Source organism: Lepidochelys kempii, chromosome 3 (assembly GCF_965140265.1).
Source record: "Lepidochelys kempii isolate rLepKem1 chromosome 3, rLepKem1.hap2, whole genome shotgun sequence".
Classification (NCBI taxonomy): Eukaryota; Metazoa; Chordata; order Testudines; family Cheloniidae; genus Lepidochelys; species Lepidochelys kempii.
This window is the reverse complement of record NC_133258.1, coordinates 130895175-130915802: the sequence shown is the minus strand read 5'-3', so window position 1 is coordinate 130915802 and position 20628 is coordinate 130895175. Positions and strand designations below refer to the sequence as shown.

The window sequence follows — 20628 nt, the reverse complement described above, 5'->3', positions numbered from 1 at the left end:
TTCAGAGTAACAGCCGTGTTAGTCTGTATTTGCAAAAAGAAAAGGAGTACTTGTGGCACCTTAGAGACTCAAATAAATTGGTTAGTCTCTAAGGTGCCACAAGTACTCCTTTTCTTTTTACTAAGGTACTGAAATTTACCAAATTTCAAGCAGATGGTGCCTCTTTAAAACCCTTATTATCAATATTTATGAATGCAACATATATAACTCAGCATAATATTATGTTAAAGCCAACACAGCCCACTGAAACAATGTTTTAAAAACAAAAGGTACTGACTTACAGAATCTAGACCTTATTAGTTGATTCATAAAAATGACATAATATATCAGAGGATGGCAAAAAGCCATGTAAATAAACCAGACAAGTTCCAGACCTATTTAAATTTATTAATAAAGTTTCAGTTTGCAACTTTGACAAAACATCATTTCTGAATACCACTGAAGTCAATGGGGCTGGTAGATGCAGATGTTCACCAGTCTGGAGCTTGTTGCAGGACTAGGGCCCTAGACCATAGACAGGTGGTGTCAGCTTCCATCTTTCCCTGGAGGTGTTCAACCCCTGCTCAGCTCCAGACCCCTTTCCCCAAACCCCCACCCATGCCCTGCCAAGGGTGACCATATTTCCCAAAGGGAAAATGGGACATCCCTAGTCACTCACCCAAGCCACCGACCCCCCTCCCCACAAGGCTGTTGCCAGTCGCTGGAACCCTGACAGCCCCCCGCATGCTGGAACGCTGCCAATCCCCCAGCCCTGCCTCCCCCACCGAGTGGGACTGGCATTTCCACTCACCTCCCCACCTCACATGCCTCTGCACAGCACCCCACTTTTTTGACAAAAGTGGGCATTTGTCCCATTTGCTCTTGCCAACTGATCAAGTTGACAAGAGGAAATGGGACAAATGCCCACTTGTGCCAAAAAAGTCAGGACAGCCGGAACAGGACTTAAAAAAGGGACTGTCCTGGCCAAAACGGGATGTATGGTCACCCTAGCCCTGCCTCTTCCTGCCCCTGCTCTACTCCAGGCCCTGCCCTCACCCCACCCCTTCCCCCAATCTCCCTCCCATTCACACCCCTCCTCTGCCCCCTCCCCCAAGCATGTCCTATCCCTGCTCCTCCCCCAGCACCTCCTGCATCCCATGGAACAGCTGATCCATGGTGGGCGGGAGGCTCTGGGAGGGAGGGGGAGCAGCTGATCAGTGGGGCCATCGGCAGACACAAGGCACTGGCAGGGTGGGGGAAGCTTGGCTGCAGGTGGGTGCTAAGCACCTGCTAATTTTTTTTCCATGGGTGCTCCAGGGCTGGATTACTTGGCTTTACGTTGATACCTCTTCCCTCATTTCCAAGAAGCTACTGGACAGCCAACAGATAGTAATAACTTTTATTCATTTCTGAGTAGTGCTGAATTTGAGCCAGCCACCTAGAAGTGAAAGGCAAGAACACCTGTAACCAACCTCTGAGCCATCCTGTCTCCTGCATTTATGTTAACTATGATATAAATTTTTGTAGACTTTGGAAGCTGCAATATAATATAAAAGTGACCTATAAATACATTAAAAAATAAAATGCTGTAGTTTAGGAACACAGGAATTGCCATACTGGATAAGACTACAGGTTCATCTTGTCTCTGACAACGGCCTGTACCAGATGCTTCAGAGCAAAGTGTAAGAACCCCATAATAGGCAGTATGGAATAATCTGCCTCCCACAGAGGTCTCCCCTGATCTTTAATAGTTTGGGAATGGCTTAATCCCTGAAGCACAAGATTTAATATCCCTTCCAACATTTTTGTTGTACATTAAATCAGTTTGTAAACATGTAGTAAGATTTTTACCATTTAAATGTCCTGAATTAGATTATTCCATAATTTGACCTTTCCATCAGAGGTCACCAACCTTTCTTATGGGATTTTAGCCATTCATCCAAATAGTGGTTTGAGGTACAAACTTGAAATTTGCTCCTGCACACTTGTGTCTGATTTCTGGGGAGGTTGGGTGGAGACTGATTATCAAGAACTCACAAATCTAACCATTTACAAAAATCATCACAATCCCCTAGGCGTGGGGGCCATGTTTAATATAAGGCCTTTGATGTGGAGACATGAATGTCCTTTGAGGTCAGCAGCTCTATTAATCAGACAATCTTGAGAAACTCATTTTAAGTGAAAAAGAGAAAAGGAGGACTTGTGGCACCTTAGAGACTAACAAACTTATTTGAGCATAAGTTTTCGTGAGCTAAAACCCACTTCATCGGATGCATGCAGTGGAAGATACTGTGGGGAGATTTAATATACACAGAGAACATGAAACAATGGGTGTTACCATGCACACTGTAAAGAGAGTGATCAGGTAAGGCGAGCTATTACAAGCAGGAGAGGAAAAAAAACCTTTTGTAGTGATAATCAAGGTGGGCTGTTTCCAGCAGTTGACAAAAATGTGTGAGGAACAGTAGGGGGGGAATAAAGATGGGGAAACAGTTTTACTTTGTGTCATGACCCATCCATGCCCAGTCTTTATTCAAACCTAATTTAATGGTGTCCAGTTTGCAAATTAATTCCAAATCAGCAGTCTCTCTTGGGAGTATGTTTTTGAATTTTTTTGTTGTAATATTGTGACATTTAGGTTTCTGTAATCGAGTGACCAGAGAGACTGAAGTGTTCTCCGACTGGTTTTTGAATGTTATAATTCTTGAGGTCTGATTTGAGTCCATTTATTCTTTTACCACAAGTCCTCCTTTTCTTTTTGCAGATATAGACTAACACGGTGGCTACTCTGAAACCATTTTAAGTGCGTGTGTCACCGGCAGCCACAAGCACCCAAGGGGGGTGAGGGGGGTGCTGTCCACTAGAATCAAATTGCTGGCAGCCCTCAGGTTCCTGGTAGCCAGCCTGGCCTCAGGCCGTGTTAAGAGGCACCTCAGGGCCCAGGAGCTGCCCAGGCCAGCATAGGAGAAGCGGCGCTGCGGGCGGAAGGGTCCCCTCTATCGCGCACCCGGGCTGACGAAGCGACACCACTCACGTGCCTCCCACGCAGTTACTGGCCCTCCCCCAGCCGCGCCCAGCCCCTCCCTCTCGCCCTCCGTCACCTGTCCCTTGCGCAGGCAGCCACGCCCACGTCCCCTGCTCAACTCCCAACGGCCTCCGCGGCTCGTTCTTAAGCCACGCACGTGCGCTCTGTTTTGGTGAGAGCCGTTGAAGGTGGGGAGGAGGGCGGAGAAGGGCAGACAATGCGCATGTGTGAAGGGGAGACCACGCCCCGAGAGGTGGGGTGGGTGAAGAGCTGCGTGCGCACGCATGCGCAGATGGGGCAGTGCGTGCCCGTTCCGAACCAGTTGCTGCTGCTGAGGAAGCTTCTGGGGTTGGGGGGTTTGTAGCGGCGGCCGCTGTTGGGACTCGCCCCCCCCCCCACCCCGGCCATTTGTACCTGGCGTCCTGAGGCGCCCCCCAGGCCCTCGCTCAGCACCAGCCGAAGGCGCGACGCTTCCAAAATGTCGCAGACAGCAATGTCCGAGACCTATGGTAGGAGCCGGGCCGGGGCTAGCGGGGCGCGGCGCGGCGCTGCCCGGGCGGCTCTGCGCTTGCGGGGCCCCGGAGGGTTCGCTCCCTGCTCTCCCGTGCGAGGTGCCGGGCCCCCTTGCGGCCGGCCCGCAGGCGATGCCCGCGCCCTGTGCGGCGGTTCGGCCCGGTAGGGGGCAGGGCACGCTGAGCTCCCGGGGGGCAGGGGCAGGGGATGTCAGCGGCTGCCGGTACTGCGGGACGGGTCTGGGAGCTCGGGTGGCTCCGGGGCCATCGACTCCCCGGCCCCAGCGTGTGGGATGCAGCAGGAGCAGTTTCCTCTCTGGGCGCAGCGCTGCGCGGGTGCCTCGGTGCTTTATCATCCCGCGGGGGGAGATTTGCATCCTTCTGAATTAGGAAGAGTTGGCCACAGCTGGAGACAGAACAGGAAATTTGATGGACTCATGGCCTGACCCAGTTTGGCAGCGGGCTTTTAGCTCCTATCCTTCAGCCAGACTTTTTCTTTACGTTTGTGAAACAAGCAAACACTAAAATACATTCCCTGTGTTGTCAGCTTCCTGGATTTCACCGTCGTCCTTCTCTTTGGTGCTCAGTACAAGAAGCCTACAATTAGAATGCCTAGTTTAATACGTTTTTTCAGTGTTGAGAACTGGTGATTTATTTGACTTGTTGGTGAAATTCAGGCCTTGAATCTTAAGTAGACACTTAATACTGTTGTATTTTAAAGGGATTCAGAAGGAACATCAGAGATCCATTGTTTTAGCAGGAGGTGATTGTTACTTTTGTGGCAGTGCTCAGAGATTTTAATTAGGATTAGAGTCTTGTGCTAGATCATGTCTTTCTATAAGTTTGTACGGAGCCTATGTCCAAAATGCTTAAAATCAAAGATAAAATATGTAAGTATAGAAAACCATAGGAGGGAATGGGGAAAGAGGACAAGAGAACAGTGATATCTTGTCTATGTAAGCACGCTAAAGGACAAAGTTAAGGCAATCAAAGGGCCTGTGCCCAGCATGGCCATCTTCTTGCCGCTTGGTCTGGCTTACCACTGTAGCTGAGGGTTGTAGTGCTCTCCTCCTGCCCTAGAGAGGGGAAAGGGCAGTTCATAGTCGTATTGAGCGCATCCTCAATTTAACAGGACATCATTGTAAGGGTAAGTACAATAACACATTTACTTGAAGAAAAGGAGTACTTGTGGCACCTTGTAGCACCTAATAAATTGGTTAGTCTCTAAGTACTCCTTTTCTTTTTACAATACAGACTAACACGGCTGTTACTCTGAAACATTTACTTGAGGTTCCTTCTTCTGCATTGGACTTGCCTGTGTTTGACTGCAGTGGAGTCTCAAACAGGTCCTGGCTCATGGCATAGCTTGATCAGAGGTGAAAGTAAGCCGGTACGCCCCGGTATGGTGTACAGATAAGAGCCAGTGTGCCGTACCAGGACCGGCTTTCCCAGAGGGCAATTTAAAGCCCTGGGCTAGCGGCGGTGGGGCTGCGGCAGGGATTTAAAGGGCCCCAGAGCTCCGCTGCTGCTACCCCGCCGGGGCCCTTTAAATCCCTGCTTGAGCCCTGCTGCCCGAGCCCTGGGGTAGCAGTGGTGGGGCTTTAGCGGGGATTTAAAGGGCCACAGAGCTCCAGCCACTGCTAGTGCCCCGGGGCCCTTTAAATCCCTGCCGGGGCCCTGCTGCCTGAGCCCTGGGGTAGCAGCGGCCGGGCTCTGGCAAGGATTTAAAGGGCTCCAGCAGCTGCTACTGCCCTGGGGCCCTTTAAATCCCTGCCTGAGCCCTGCTGCCCAAGCCCTGGGGTAGCGGCAGTGGCGGGGCTCCAGCGGGCATTTAAAGGGCCGGGACGGTAGCAGCGGCTGGAGCCCCAGGGCCCTTTAAATCCCCGATGAAGCCCGGCCACCGCTACCCCAAGGCTCGGGCAGCAGGGCTTAGGCAGGGATTTAAAGGGCTTTGGGCTCTGGTAGCTGTTACCACAGCGGAGCCCCAGGCCCTTTAAAGTTCTGCCAGAGCCCCGGGGTAGTGGTGGCAGCTGGGAGCTTCCAGGGCTTCTCAGTGATTTAAAGGGCCTGGGGCTCCGCTGCAGTAGCGGCAGTTGGAGCCCTGGGCCCTTTAAATCACCTCCAAGCCCCAGGGCTCCCAGCTGCCTGTGCAGCTGGTAGCTTGGGGGTGATTTAAAGGGCTGCGGGCTCCCAGCCGCCACTACCATGCTGACCAGTTTTGTGACTAATGATGGTATTTCTTGTCATCTGAAACTCTCTGGTGCATGCCATATAGTTACTTTTTTTCTGAAGATTTGTTTTTAAACCAGCTTCTCTGTGTTATGAGGATCTTAACTACAACCAAAGATTAACATTTCTAAACTCTTCTTTTAGCCATAGCAGCAAATTTTTGTGTAATGTCTGAGTGACCTTCTTCTTTCAGTTGCACTGTCCAGAAAGAATGACAGAATTTAAGACAGAAGCTCCTCTAGGATGACAGCTGAATGGAATGTTGGAACTAAGGTTTCTTTGTCAGTTGTGAAGAAAGAGAAAACAAACCACAAAATGAAGTGACTTGCAAAGTGTTTTTGCTTCCAATTCTGCTCTGGGAAGAGATGACTGAAAAGACATTCAGGCAATTCAGCAGCAGTAGAAGCACTAAATATAAATTGCTTTCAGTGCTCTAATACTACATGGAGTGAGCATATAGAAATCAATTTTGTTCCTCACTGAGTTTGAATAAAGACTGGTGTATGCTGAAATTATAGCTGGACCAAGGGGATGCGTTAAAACCCATTTTCGTAGGGTAGACAGGACTAAAACCATGTTTCTGAATCATGTTAAAGCTTTGGCTGTGTCAGCACATGTCAAGGACAGTTCAAAACAGTTAAATCCTGTCTAAATTACAGAATGGAATGGAGTCGTAACGGTCTTCTGACACAATTGTACCTGGAGTGTAGCATGGATCTTTGTGAGAGGAGTTTGCCAAAACAGCAGAGTGAAAAGTACTCTCTTCTCTTTTTACCTGTTGCATAATGTATGGACAAAGGGCATGTGGTGAAATTAAGTCTGTGCACTTTGTGTAAAAAATATTTCCATTTAATAATGCGTGTTCAACTTGTGCAACTCATCCAAAAGACGTTATTGTAGCATTTTTGCTCCACAGATATGCTCCTAGTGTATACTCTGAAACATATCTATGTTTGTCACTGACAAAAAGTTTGTTTTTGTTCATACTTACTGTAAGATGAAAAGAGCTATGTGGAAATAAGATGGATTCTATGCTGGTGTTCTCAACATACATTCTAGTAGCAAAATCTTCAATAAAGAGGTGTGTGTGTATATATACTTCAATTTACACCTTAACCTCACTGTTGCAGCTCATTTGAATCAGTGTTGCCTAAACAGGCAGTTCAAAAAAAATGTAAAAAATTAAATTGTAAACTAAATTTGATCTGGAGTCGACTGTTTAGATGACAAAAAGTTTGAGGCATGGACTGTCTCCTATTGTAATTATACTGCACAATGGGACCCTAATCCTGATTTGGCCCTCTGTGCTAGTATGATACAAATAATAAGAGACAACCCTGGAATACCAAAATGCCATTTTCACTTTTCAGAGTAGAATTTGAAGGGATACCATCATCTTCAAACTTTCAGACACATTTTTTAAATACAACTGTTAGAGTAATTGTAGAGGTTATTTGTAACTGGAAAAAGGTTAAAGAGGAAAATATCTTTCATATTTATTTTTTTTTAGTTTATACACTAAGTGCTATCAAATGCACAGGGTATAGTCAGGTTTCAGAGGGGTAGCCATGTTAGTCTGTATCAGTAAAAACAACGAGGAGTCCTTGTGGCCCCTTAGAGACTAACAGATTTATTTGTATTTGTTTTTGTATAGTCAGGTTTACTGTGTCTGATGTGGCTCTTTCACACAATGTGGTGGTGGGGATTTAACGCTCCCCCCCACCCTTTTCTTTTAACTACAAAATCTGACAAGGAGCCTTAGCTAAGTGTATTACCTAAGACTACTTGATTTTAAATATGGGTTTAAAGTCACTGATATACTTTAAATCTGGGAGACTGTATTGAACCAAACTGATCACAATGAAGATACAACGTTCTTTTGAAAAGCTTGTGTTAATTCTTAAGTGGGGGAAAAATCTGAATTTAAAAACTTTGTCAGATATCTACAAAGCTGTCAACTGATGCCATCTTGGGACACTGTGGGATTTTATGATAAATGTCACAGTTTGACGCAGGCAGTAGTCTTGGAGGCTTTCCAGATGGCCCAGAGAATGAAATCTTCTGAAAAGCATGCATTTTGGTAATACAGAAGTTGGGAGAAGAACTGTAGGCCAAATAAAGGCGCCTAGGAACCAGTGATATACACTGTGTGAAGCCCTACCTTTCAGTCCACTGGGGAAGATGCTATCCAGAATGCCCATCAACTAGAACAAAAAACCCTCCTGTGTAACTGTAAACGAAGCAAGAATAGCTGGATGGAGGAGTGAAGTTTAACTGGGAGAAGAATTTGGGAACAGAATGTAGTGAGGAAGAGTGATCCTATACTTGTGAGTAAGTCAAACATCTCAAATTAGCAGAAAATATAATGCTTTGATATAATTCTAACGTCATGTGTGGCACCAAAAAGGCAAAACACAACCATAATACAGTGACAGTGTACGCTGTCATTGTAGAGATGAATACATTCTGGAGGAAAGTTTTACAGACATAAGAGGGATGGAAACATCCAAGCATCAGTCTTCTGTTCTGTCTTCCCATTTACTCTTCAACAGCAGGATTTTATAAACACTGAGAAATTTATTTGTGGTGGTTTTGCTATTCCTATAAAATGCTTAATGATACCGTAACAAAGAATCATTCCCTAAAGCTAACTGATTGATTAACCAAAGTGACTATTACCTGTAGTTTAGTGAGTTGGACTAGTTGTTTCTTGTTACTTTGTCCTTCAAGATTTTCAAACTAGTAGATATCTTTTTGCACCTAGTTTTTAATAATAGATTGGAAGAGAGAACCAAGCTTTCTGCTTTTTCAACTTCAAATCTGTTTTTTACCTTTGAAATAACTAGTCATGGAACTGAACAGTTGAATAAACGGAAATGACAAAAATACTGTCTTGGTACTTGCAGAAAAGGCTAGTTGTCAAAAGCTGACGGCACTTTAGCAGACTCTGTCCTGGTATTTAGCTGGTGCCTTCCACCAGACCAGTGGTTTGACTTTTTTAAAAAAACTTGGTAACAAACATGTACTGATTAATATCTTTTATTAACATAAATGATTTTAATAGATTATAGTAAATTTAGGTCTCAACACAGGTCATAATTAGGCTTACTTTTAAAAATAAACTTAAGTTCAATTTTTTTAAAAAAATATTAATTCAATCCACCCTGAATTAACATGCCAAATTTAATCTTTATTGCCATGTATTGGGAAATTGATATGAGAAAATTTATTAATATCAGACTTAAATGTTGGGGGAAAAAATCTTTCCTTTCCTTGACATAAGCAAACAGTGAAAGTAGTTCCATAAGGGAAGGGTGAAGCAGGTGTGGGCAGAGCACAAATACTGAACATGTAAATGAGCCAAATATAAAGAATTATTCAGTTAACTTCTATTTCTGAATCACTTTTCATGGCACAGAAGTGGCTTAATTTTTAAGGGAGATGTGAAGGCAGTGATCCTGGAATATAACTTTTTTTTTTTTAAGCCTGTACATATTTTCTGTATCTGAAACAAGTTTTTCTATATATTACAGTAGAATATGGAGTTGTGTAATTAATACACATACGCTTTTAATTTGTTTTCATTAATCCAAGCATAACAGCACAACTCAAGGGTTTTGCACATGGATTGATGATACAAATGCATGACCACACTAACTATCTACAGAACATCAAGCTAAAGGGTGACGAATTTCTGGAGGTGGTAGTGCTCAGTATTGTGTGTTGGGTTTTTTTGTTTTGGGGTTTTTTGTTTTTTTTTAAAAGTGAAGTATGTCCGTTTAAAAACTGAGTTTCTTAATTTCTTTGTAGTAGGTGTTATAATACTAAACTTATTTATTCCTTACAAATGGCTTATGTATCTTGAGTCCAACAGTTTATTGATTTGTAATATGGTTATGCCACAGTTTTTTTTTTTTTCCCTGAACTCTAACAACCACTTTGTGTATCAGTATATCTTGAATGGTGTTTTGATTTTGTTCAGCGTCATGGTGAATTTTTTTAGTTCTTGATACTACAAATAGCAATGCTTCATTTTCTCTTGACTGTCTTAAGGTTGACTTTTTCTGTGTTCTCTTGATGTAAGAACTGTTACATGAAGCAGATCAGTTTTCATGTGTTTAAAATAAATCACCTCTTATGCTCTTAACGGCCAAGAGGCATGGAAATGGTATTACTTCTAAGTAATATCACTTCTTCTACATTTTATGATCGGAATCAATTCCTAGGACTTTCAGTATGACTTTCATTTTGACTTTACAGAAACATCTTCATGTACAAGAACTGTGTTGTAATGTCTGAGCAACTTGAAATGACTTTCAAATAGTGTTTAGGGCTCTCATTGTGAAAAGTGGGGATACTACGAAAAACATCTTTAAAGACCACCTATCTTACTATGCCTTTGTTTTTTTTCTTTAAATTGCCCTTTTAATCCAACTTCTCTGCTTTTTAGTTATCTATCCCTATAGCTCCATAAACGTAGTGCTGTAACTCTTTTAACCCCTTTATTGCTACCTTATCTTTATGGCCATTTTCCTAAGTTTCCTATCTATTCCTCCTCTTTAGAATAACAGCTAGTGGCAGCTGGCTGACTGAAGACTTGTTTTCTCCTTACCCTTATTTACTTGGTCTGTTGACAAGGCAAAAAGCAGATATTAAAACAGCAGTAAATGTCTCATAGTTGGCTCTCTTCACTTTCATATTTGCACTTCTTTTGTTTTCATTCTTCAGATTTCCTGTTTAAATTCTTGGTTATTGGAAATGCTGGAACTGGCAAGTCCTGTTTGCTTCATCAGTTTATTGAGAAGAAATGTAAGTATTTATGTCTGCATAATGACGTGTCTGATGTTTCACCGTACACTAGTTTTTAAAGCTCTGTCCACACTGACATCCATTTTTTGCTAGCCACAACATTGTTTAAAAGTATTTTGTACTAACAGCATTTCTTTAACCGGTGTAGACAGAAATTTCGTCTGGGAACTGTGTTCAAAACCATGTTCTAAAACTGTGCTGTTTTAGAGGGAGATGATCAATACTATGATGCTCAGTAATAATTCTTGTTCACATTGTCTAGGTAAACCATACTAGGGCATGCTAGTAGTGAGTGTTTAAGCAAAGTAAACTAGCATGTTTCTGATGCCAGAGTGGGCTGGGCCAACACTTGTGAGAGTACACCTTTATCTATTCTGTACTTGTTTATATTTGGCAAAAAACTATTTTAATACAGAGTTGACATTGCTTGGCGGCATGTCGTTCCTTTGCAGAACATTGAGTTGATCAAAACTGAGACTTCAGAAAACCAGCAAATGCAGAGTTAAGGTTGCCCATGCAACTTTAACTCTTCTTTTCTCTTTCAGCAGTGCTCCCAATACACCCCCTTAACACACATACCTTTATTCTGCAAACTCCACAGTTGCAGAGCTCTTCACTTCCTTTTACAGCCCATTCTCTCTCACTCACAGGATTTCATCTAACAGTATTAGAGAACAAAAAAGAACAGGTTGTCTATACCCTCTTCAAGCAATGACTCATTATTCACATTGGCTATTGGCATTATAAGATTCAGGGAGTTCCAGCTCCTGGCATATACTCTCACACTTAGCCAACTCCTCAGAAAAAAGAGCATACATGTTGCAGGAGCTTGGGGTGCACTGGCAGAACTGGGGGGTGCTATGCCTTCTTCACTTAAGCCTCTAACCTCTCTCACCTCCCCTGCCAACCATCTCCATTTTTCCCCCTCCCTTCATTGCAGCCACAAACCCTCCTCCCTTCCTGGGAAGCCTTCACACATCTAACTTTTTGTTCCCCTCCAAAATGAAAGTGCCACCCCCGACTGTCAGGTCTTGTCTATGCTTAAAATGCTGCAGCAGCACAGCTGCAGCACTTCAGTGAAGGCGCTTCCTACACCAATGGCGTAGGTAATCCACCTCCCTGAGAGGCAGTAGCTAAGTCAACAGGAGAAATGCTTCTGTCGACAGTGCTTTCTACATTTGGAGTAGGCCAGTATAAACTTGCATCATTCAGGGGTGTGGATTTTATATACCTGTTTTTCCTTTTACACAACCAGAGCACAAACTTATGGACATAAGTTGCTACTGTAGACCAAGGGCATGTCTACACTACAAAATTAAGTCAACTTAATTTATGTCAGCATACAGCCACTGCAGTAATTGCATCGTTTGGGTGTCTACACTTTGCTCCTTGTGTCAGCAGGCACGTCCTCACCAGGAGCGCTTGTACTGTCAGTAAAACAACAAGGAGTCCAGTGGCACCTTAAAGACTGTGGGTAAAAAACTCTCGTGGGTAAAAAACCCACTTCTTCAGATGCATGGAGTGAAAATTACAGATTATAGGCATAAATATATATTTGCCCTTCTCTTCATATGCCACTATATATTTATGCCTGTATCTGTAATTTTCACTCCATGCATCTGAAGTGGGTATTTTACCCATGAAAGCTTATGCCCAAATAAATCTGCCAGTCTTTAAGGTGCCATCGGACTCCTTGTTGTTTTTGTGGATACAGACTAACATGGCTACTCTGATACTTCGTACTGTCGGTGTGGGGTATTGTGGGATGGCTTCTCAAAGCCAGTAACAGTCCATGTAAGCAATTCAGTGTCTACCTTGGCACTGTGTCAACCTAACTACATCAACACTGACTCTGTGCCTCTCATGGAGGTTGAGTTATTAAGTCGACACAGTGGGGGGCAGATATGTTGGTGGGAGCGAAATTTTAATGTAGACACTTACATAGTTAGATCAGTGCAAGGCGGCTTATGTCAACCTAACTCTGTAGTGTAGACCCAGACCCAAGCCTCAAATTGCAGCAACCTTCTGCCACTAAGTTCAAAACTCCTTTTGTCTGAAGTGGGGTGTTATGATTGTTAATTGAATGGTGAGTTCACAGCCACCAAGAGGCTGTGATTCATCCCTTGTCTGTGATTCATCCCTTCGTAGTACCTCTCAGTTTAACAGAGCAAGGCAGCAGAATAAACCATTTTGTGGAGTGCTGTAACTTGGGAACCCCTTGGTCAAATGACCGCAAATTTGGATCACTAACAGTATTGTGCCCCCACTAGGCACACCAAATTTCAGAGTAATCTGTTTTATTTTTAGAGTACTTATAAGAGACTAGTTTAAAACATATGGATGACAGCAATGGAAACTCTAGCTGTTTTACTGTATTGGCACATGCGCACTATAAAAAATGTTTTTTCTTAAATACTGTTGTCACTAAATGCACTACCTTTGACTCGCATCACATCAGCAGTTTGATCTGTAGCTCTGGGCACAAAAAAACCTAACACCACCCACCTAAAACAATGTTTAAGAAATGGCTCTTTTGGGGGTGGAGGCTTCTATTTCTGGAACTCTGGGCTGAAATGACTCCAAATTTGTGTCATTAATCCTACCTGCTGATGAAAGAGAAATCAGACTAAGACTGCTGATTTTAGAAAACTTAGAAAGGTCCACCTTTAAACAGATGTCATGATTCACCCTTTAACTATAAAGGCACTCCTATGCCACTATAAGGCATGGCAGTGCATAATGCTCTCGAAGCATTTCACAAAGATGGGAAGATTTTATTGCTATTTATCTAGATGGGCAGCTGAGACAGACAGAAGTTTACCAGAGTGTCCTGAGGAAACTCAACTGTCTCCCAATGCCTAGTCTCTTGCTATGACTGATAGATAGGACCTTACCAAATTCATTGCCATGAAAAACACGTGGTGGATTATGAAATCTGGTCGTTTGTTTTTGTTTGTTTTTTTACCCTATACTATGCAGATTTCACGGAGGAGACCAGAGTTTCTCAAATTGGGGGTCCTGACACAAAAGGGAGTTACAGGGGGTTTGAAGGTTATTTTAAGGGGGTTGCACTATGGCCACCCCTACTTCTGCGCTGCCTTCAGAGCTAGACAGCCGGAGAGCGGGGGCTGCTGACTGAGGGCCCAGCTCCGCAGGCAGCAGCGCAGAAGTAAGGGTGGCAATACTATACCATGCCATCCTTACTTCTGTGCTGCTGCTGGCAGTGACTCTGCCTTCAGAGCTGGGCTCCTGGCCAGCAGCCACTGCTCTCCAGCTGCCTGGCTCTGAAGGCAGCACCACTGCCAGCAACAGAACAGAAGTAAGGGTAGCTGTACTGCAACCACTCTTACAATAACCTTGTGATCACCCCACACAAATCCTTTTGGGTCAGGACCCCTACAATTACAACACTGAAATTTCAGAATTAAATAGCTGAAATCATAAAATTTATTATTTTTTAAATCCTATGACTGTGAAATTGACCAAAATGGACTGTGAATTTGGTAGGGCCCTACTAATAGGCAACCCTGCCTTTCATGTTAGCAGATACTTCGTTGACTCTGGTAGTGGTGCTTAAATGTAAGATAAACCAATAAAAACATTATCACTTTGGGTCATGCATTCATTGTCATGATATTTAAACAAAAATGAACTGGGATTCTGATACACAGTGTGCATTATGTACGGTTTGTTAGCTAGTTAATAAACTATTTAACCTCCTGGTTGACCCATGCAACACTCACATGGCCCCGTAGTTATGCACTGGGGCATGTTCCTGTACTTAAGCAGGTGTGAATTGCTGCACATTTTGAAATATGAGCTCCGTATGTATGCACAAGAACAAGCTTATTCGTTTACTTTACAGGAGAAATAGAGCCTCTATATTTGTGGACAAGACTGAGTCCGTTGTGTTCTGCTGTTGTATTGAATTGATCTGTTTTTAAAAAATGTAGAGCCTGAAACATGGTCATACAGAGATTATATTAAAATTACCCTAAAATTGCTAGTGGGTTCAGTATTATGAAGTGGCTGTATTTTAAGAGAATCTTTCCTGCAGTGATATTTTGAATTGGTCAGGATATTCAAAAATTGAGGGGGAAAATGTATTGATGGCACTGGAGATACGTTGGATTATGTACAATTCATCTGGTCTTTTGACAAGCAAGTTGTAACTTTATGGTTACAGTTGAAGAGTTTTGCTCCTGCCTAAAATGGGAGCATATGCTTCACAGAAGTTGATTTATCTAGCATTTACAGTAAGTGGTAGAGATCTATTTTTAATGGCACTTTCACTGTTTATACTCTCACCTTCACAATGAATATATATTGAAATGTTTCTAAGTTATGTAAAAACGTCTAATCATAAACCTGAAATGTTTTCAAAATAAGCACTAAATCTGTTTTTCTTTCTATTTTAGTCAAAGATGACTCAAATCATACTATAGGAGTGGAATTTGGTTCCAAGATAATAAATGTAGGGGGTAAATATGTAAAATTACAGATATGGGACACAGCAGGACAAGAGAGATTCAGGTATCTTTTTCATTTACTTTATTAAAGAATATTTAATACTAAATTGGAGGTGTAGATATTATGGACCAAATTCAGCCCTGGTGTAAATGGGTGCAGTTAATGTCTGAGTCATTGGAGTTGTATCTGCTTATGTCATGGCTATGTTATGTCAGTGCTCTGTTCCACTGAGTCAGATTCTCAGCTTGTGTAAACTGGTGTAGCTCCATTGACTTCCTCAGTTGATGCAAGTCGGCATCATTCTACTGTTCAAGCCTTCTGTTTTTCATATATTGAAACACCACTCATGCGGTTGGTTGTGTAGTGTAAGTTTATATAATGGTTAAGGTATGTAAATAGAGTAATACATGCCTTAAGTTTGCTTACCAAATTCAAATATCATGTTATCACATTTTGAGTACTCAGATTTGTGTGGGAAACTTCTGGCTGGAACAAGGAAGTGCCAGGAAACTATATGCCAATCAAAATATACAAGAAAATAAATCACAATATCAATGTAGTCTTTTACAAAAATAGTCCTAGTACATTTGTCAAATACATTCATAGTCTGCCAAATACACTTCTAGAGAAACTGGTCTATGTCCCAGACATGTTGGTATAGGTACAATATATTGTTAAAGGTACATTGGTGTTTTGGTTTTGATAAGTGAAGGTCATTGCCTCTCTCCACTCCCTTAAATGATTCAGACGGCTATTTATTATCTGGTATATTCCAGGATCCCAGTTAAAATGCAGATACTGAAGGTTTTGATACAAATATTTGAATTGACCTCTATCTAAAAGTACTCAACGATACGTTATGTCTAGTTCAATATTCTTTAACTGAACAGTTGATCAAAACTCCAATTAGAAATTATCTTTAGTTGCTTAAAGCTAAACTACAACTGACCTACACTGGGTGACTCTCTTTATCTGGGTTTATCTGGTGAAGTTGCAAATTTTTAAAAAAATATCATGTCTGAAACACGATGTACTTTCATTGCAGTGTAGACATACCCAGGGTTAGTGGAACTCAAGTTAGCAGACCCTGGGTTAGTTAACCTAGGATTTGAGCATCTTTAGGAATTGTTGAACCCTAAGTCCCAACCTGGGGTACCAGTGTCTATGAATTATGAGGGCCCAAGTCCAAACACCCATATCCCAGATTTTTTAGCACCTCCCAAAATGTTGCCATTCTAGTCTGTTGTGGTGCAGCGTGGGAGAACTTCACTGTTCACGAAATTTGACAGAAGACAAAGTAATAGGGTTTGAACCTTGGGTTCTGGCTTGACTGTAGGGTCCTGGGTCCAAGCCCCGGGTTAGTGCTATTTGTTTGTAAATGGCCGAGGGGGCTAGGCTTGAGCCAGAGTTCCGAACCTGGGCTAATATTGCAGACAGGGTAGATATACCCAGTAAGAGCCTCTTAGGAAAACCTCCACTGGAGGTCATAAAAGACAGACCAAATAATAGGAGAAATGAATTTCAAAGCTGAAGACTCCTGAGAATGTCCTGCTGTTGGGCAAACCAGAGGACTGTTCATGCACCTCGGATGATCACAATTGCCCTGGAATGAGTGGATACAATCTCTCATGTAGCCAGGACCCAGAGAGTTTGGAACTCCTAGGTCAAACGCACAGTTCAAACTCTGCCTGGAAGTCACTTGGTAACCAGTGCAGATTGCAAAACATTGGTGGAAGGTGCTTCCTCCAGGAAATACTGCTTAATTAGTTGCTTCAGTTTCTGAATTGTTTGAAAGCGTAGCCCCATATGGAACACATAATGGTAACCCAGACTTGAGATGACAAAGACATTATGGGAGCATAATTTTGCAACTTAAAATTCCCTTTCAGGTCTGTAACAAGAAGTTACTACAGAGGTGCAGCGGGTGCTTTGCTTGTCTATGACATTACCAGGTAATAAAAATTAACCATTTCTGGCTTTTTCTTTTTTACTTAATAGTATCTAGTGTCAAATGAATTATAGACTTAATTCAAAATGTTTTTCTTTAAAATCAGTACTTAGGGGCTTATCAGTTGGACGTGACAGAGGAGGAGAGAGACGTGGTTGGTTTGTTCAGTTACAGGATGCTTTAATGTGGTGTGGTTGTGAAAAAAGGCAAATGTGTTCCTAAGGTATATCAGGCAAGGCATTTCCAGTAGAGAGAGAAGTATTAATGCCATTGTACAAGGCATTGCTAATAGGAATACTGTGTACAATTCTGGTGAATGAATTCAGCTGGAATGAATAAAATGAATTCAGCTGGAATTGGTGTAGAGAAGATCTAGTAGGATGATCAGGGTCTAAACAGTGAAGTTCCACTCTGATCTAAAACAGCATTAATATAAGGTAGAAACAGAATAACAATCTGACACTAGTTTACCAAGCCCAGGGTGTCACAAGTGAAGAGCAGAATTTAGCCTCTTTACTGAGGAAGCAAATTCTTTTCTGGAAACCTGACTTATCTGTGTGCTGGTATGGCGGTTCCCCTCTTGCTCTCTGGAGAAAGTGAGGTGGTTAGCTGGATCCCCCCAGATTTGGGAGGTACAGCTCTAGATGTAGTACTAGAATTACTTCTGTTCATGCTTCTGTCTTAATTTTTTATTGTAGGGGTCACTGAGCTTCCTTAGCTGGTAGTGAAACCCAGTTCTCAACAATGGTTAATCAGATAGCTGTGTTAACTTCTATATGCACTGATTTTTTAGGATCAACTGTCTTCTCCCCACTGACATTTTATAACCAAATTCTTGTGGAACACCAGTCTGATCAGAGTGTAACTGACTTATATAAATCCTTAAAAATTCTTTAGAGGTGGTGTTCTTGCTTAATATGGCAATAGGTGCTGTTAAAAAAACAAAAACAAACAAACAATAAATCCGAAGCTAGATAGCTACTCAATGTTTAGCTAGAGGAATTTTGTATTACCACAAACATGAGAATATATACAGAACGTTTCATAGTTATGTCATTATACTTCACTAGCAGTTTACTGGTGTACACATGAGTTCATCAAAAAAACTACTAGTCTAAAGCTCTTGTGCTAAACTTCATTCCAAAGTGAGCTCTTATTGCTAATTTCTAAACCCCACTGAAAACTTCCACAAAAATAAATACCGATATGATTGTAGTGTACAAGACCACTAGGTTACTCAAAGCAGTAACTTTGTTGTGTGCAAGACATGAACGAATTAGAATGGAACAAGCTACACCACTTTTATTTCACCAGCAATACCCACAAGCAAGGGTATACTGCTAAACACCCATCATTTAAGCAAGCACCATACCCTGACAGGTGATATGAAATAGAGCCTAGAATGAACTATTGGCAAGATTATTGTATACCTCCCTGGGCTAGATGGCCCTCGTGTTATCCTTCTGGGCATAACCCTGACACTCAGCAGTCTCACTATATGAAGAAACTAAGGGAGATCTCTTATTGGCTCCAAAGATCCGGGATATGTCAGTTTCTAGAGAGAAGGACCAGTCTCCAGTTATTATTCCAGATATACTCTGGTAGTGCTGAAAGGTTATCAAGAGATCTCTCCAGAGCTGGAGGACATGGCATTAGCATTGCCTTTCAGAGGATACAGTCTTGTTTTAAAAATTAATAGGAAGAATTGCAACAACTCTTAAAATTCCTCCTGTGGCAGTGGAAAAATTCTACAGCCTAAATTTGATATCCTTGGTTCTAAGAAGGTGACTACATTGCTGCTATTGAATGAGCTTTTAGAGCCAGCCAAAAACATACGGTCCAAGCCTGCATCAATACAGGCTGTGTCCAAGTAGGGAGATAAACTATTATCAGGTTCCTTAAGAAAACTTTATTTTCACATTCACTCTAGTTGGGGCTGCAGTTCAAAGCTCAAAGGCCCATCAAGTTGACTTTACACCAGCAGACAGAAGGAAAGATGATAAATTTAACTGGCAGAAAAATCATCTTGTTGGCAATACTTGGCATCGGAGTATCCAATTACCAAGAATACAATGGCAAGGTACTAGTTGCATCTTTAGGAAAAGATGGTGATATTTAAAGATCTCTTCCAGAAGATCAGAGAAAGCTGGTTAATACACTGATATCAGAGGAACAGTTAATGGCAAAACACTGATTGCAGCATTCGATTCCTCTGATGCATTTGGAAGAGCAGTAGCCTCAGCAGTTTCTTAAACATCACACTTTGCTCAGTCTGTCTTCAGAGACAAAAGTAAAAGTAAAGAACCTCCTGTTTGAAGTGTGATAGCTTATTCTCCACTAAAACGAAGGATACTAGGCCTACTGCCATGTCCTTGGGAGTATACCAACCTCCCAATGGAAACCTGAAGTAAGTCTTTAGGTAACAGACAAAAAATATCCATTTTCATCTAGTTCCTCCTGTTTTAATCAAAGGTTACAATACCAACATCAATGGGTACTCCTTGATAAGCTACCAGTAAAAGATCAGGAAGACTCAATGACTTTTTCTGGGTCAGACCTGAGGCCACAGACTTGATCTGAGGATCAAGAACGATGAACCAATATGGAACCATATCTCCCTCCTCTCCCCCCATAGCCTCATTTGGATACCACCTATATAATTTTCAAAATGTTGTGTCTGGTTATCCCAGTCCAAAGTGGGCATTTGGAAATGATACAAAGTGGATGTGTGAGCCAATTCAAATCCTTCACCCCCTCCTTCCCTATTCACATAGCGAGAGGTAGATTTATTTTTTTTAAAACCACCCTACCAAAACAAGGCATTCCACTTCACATGCTTTCCCCCCAGGGACAGGATGAGAGAATAAACATGTGACAGGTATGTAGTCACATTGTTTAATGCACTACCAGAAAGCACTCCGATACTATGGTGATGAGCGTAGTATAAGAATCTATATACAATAGATTATTCAGGAGTCCCTCTTATTTATGAAAGCCTGCTATGAACAGAGGTGCTCTCTCTTTCTTTTGGAGATGAGGGCCATAGAAGAAGTGCCAAAGGAGTTCAGAGGAAGAGGTTTTTACTCAAGATATTTACTGATCCCAGAGAGAGATCTATGATCTATATTGAACCTCAGGAAAGTTTATATTCTGGATGTTAACCCTAGCATCTATTATACCTTCCCTTGCCCTTCAAGATTGGTTTGGAGCGCTCCATCTCAAGGATGCATGTTTCAAATGCACAGAAAATATCTTCATTTTGTAGTGAGGAGGAAGAACCATTTCCAGTACCACATTCTCTCATGTGGTGTGTTTACTGTCCCCAAGTGCCTGTCTGCAGTTGGCAGTGCATTTAGAGTGGAGATTCATGCATACCTGTCCTTAAACAATTGGCTAATCAAAGCATCCTCAAAATTAAGCCTTTCCAGGGCTATTTCCACACAACCGGCCTGCCTTCTTGGCAGACTAAGACTCATGATAAAAGAGACTGTCACTTTTGCTTTCCACTCAAAGGATCCTCTTCATAGGAGTGATTCTGGAGACTCTGGTAGGAACAGCCTTTCTGCCAAAGGACACATTTTTAAAAATTTGTCTTCAGCTATAAACTTCCCCTCTTCCTTGGAGTTCTAACTGAATTCTTCAGAGGGCAGTAGAAG

General features: G+C 42.2%; 1 protein-coding gene across 2 annotated transcripts in view; it reads left to right on the top strand.

Moving 5' to 3' along the window:
* Positions 1–3274: 3274 nt before the first annotated feature.
* Positions 3275–20628, top strand: part of RAB4A (RAB4A, member RAS oncogene family) — a 32277-nt gene continuing 14923 nt past the window's right edge. Inside the window, exons 1-4 of one of the 2 annotated variants that reach the window (XM_073338059.1) lie at positions 3275–3513; positions 10474–10554; positions 14973–15087; positions 16914–16976. In XM_073338059.1, coding sequence (XP_073194160.1) covers positions 3483–3513; positions 10474–10554; positions 14973–15087; positions 16914–16976 — 290 coding nt within the window. In that variant the 5' untranslated portion in view covers positions 3275–3482. The remainder of the gene's footprint in view (positions 3514–10473; positions 10555–14972; positions 15088–16913; positions 16977–20628) is intronic. The other variant, XM_073338058.1, reaches the window with a different exon arrangement.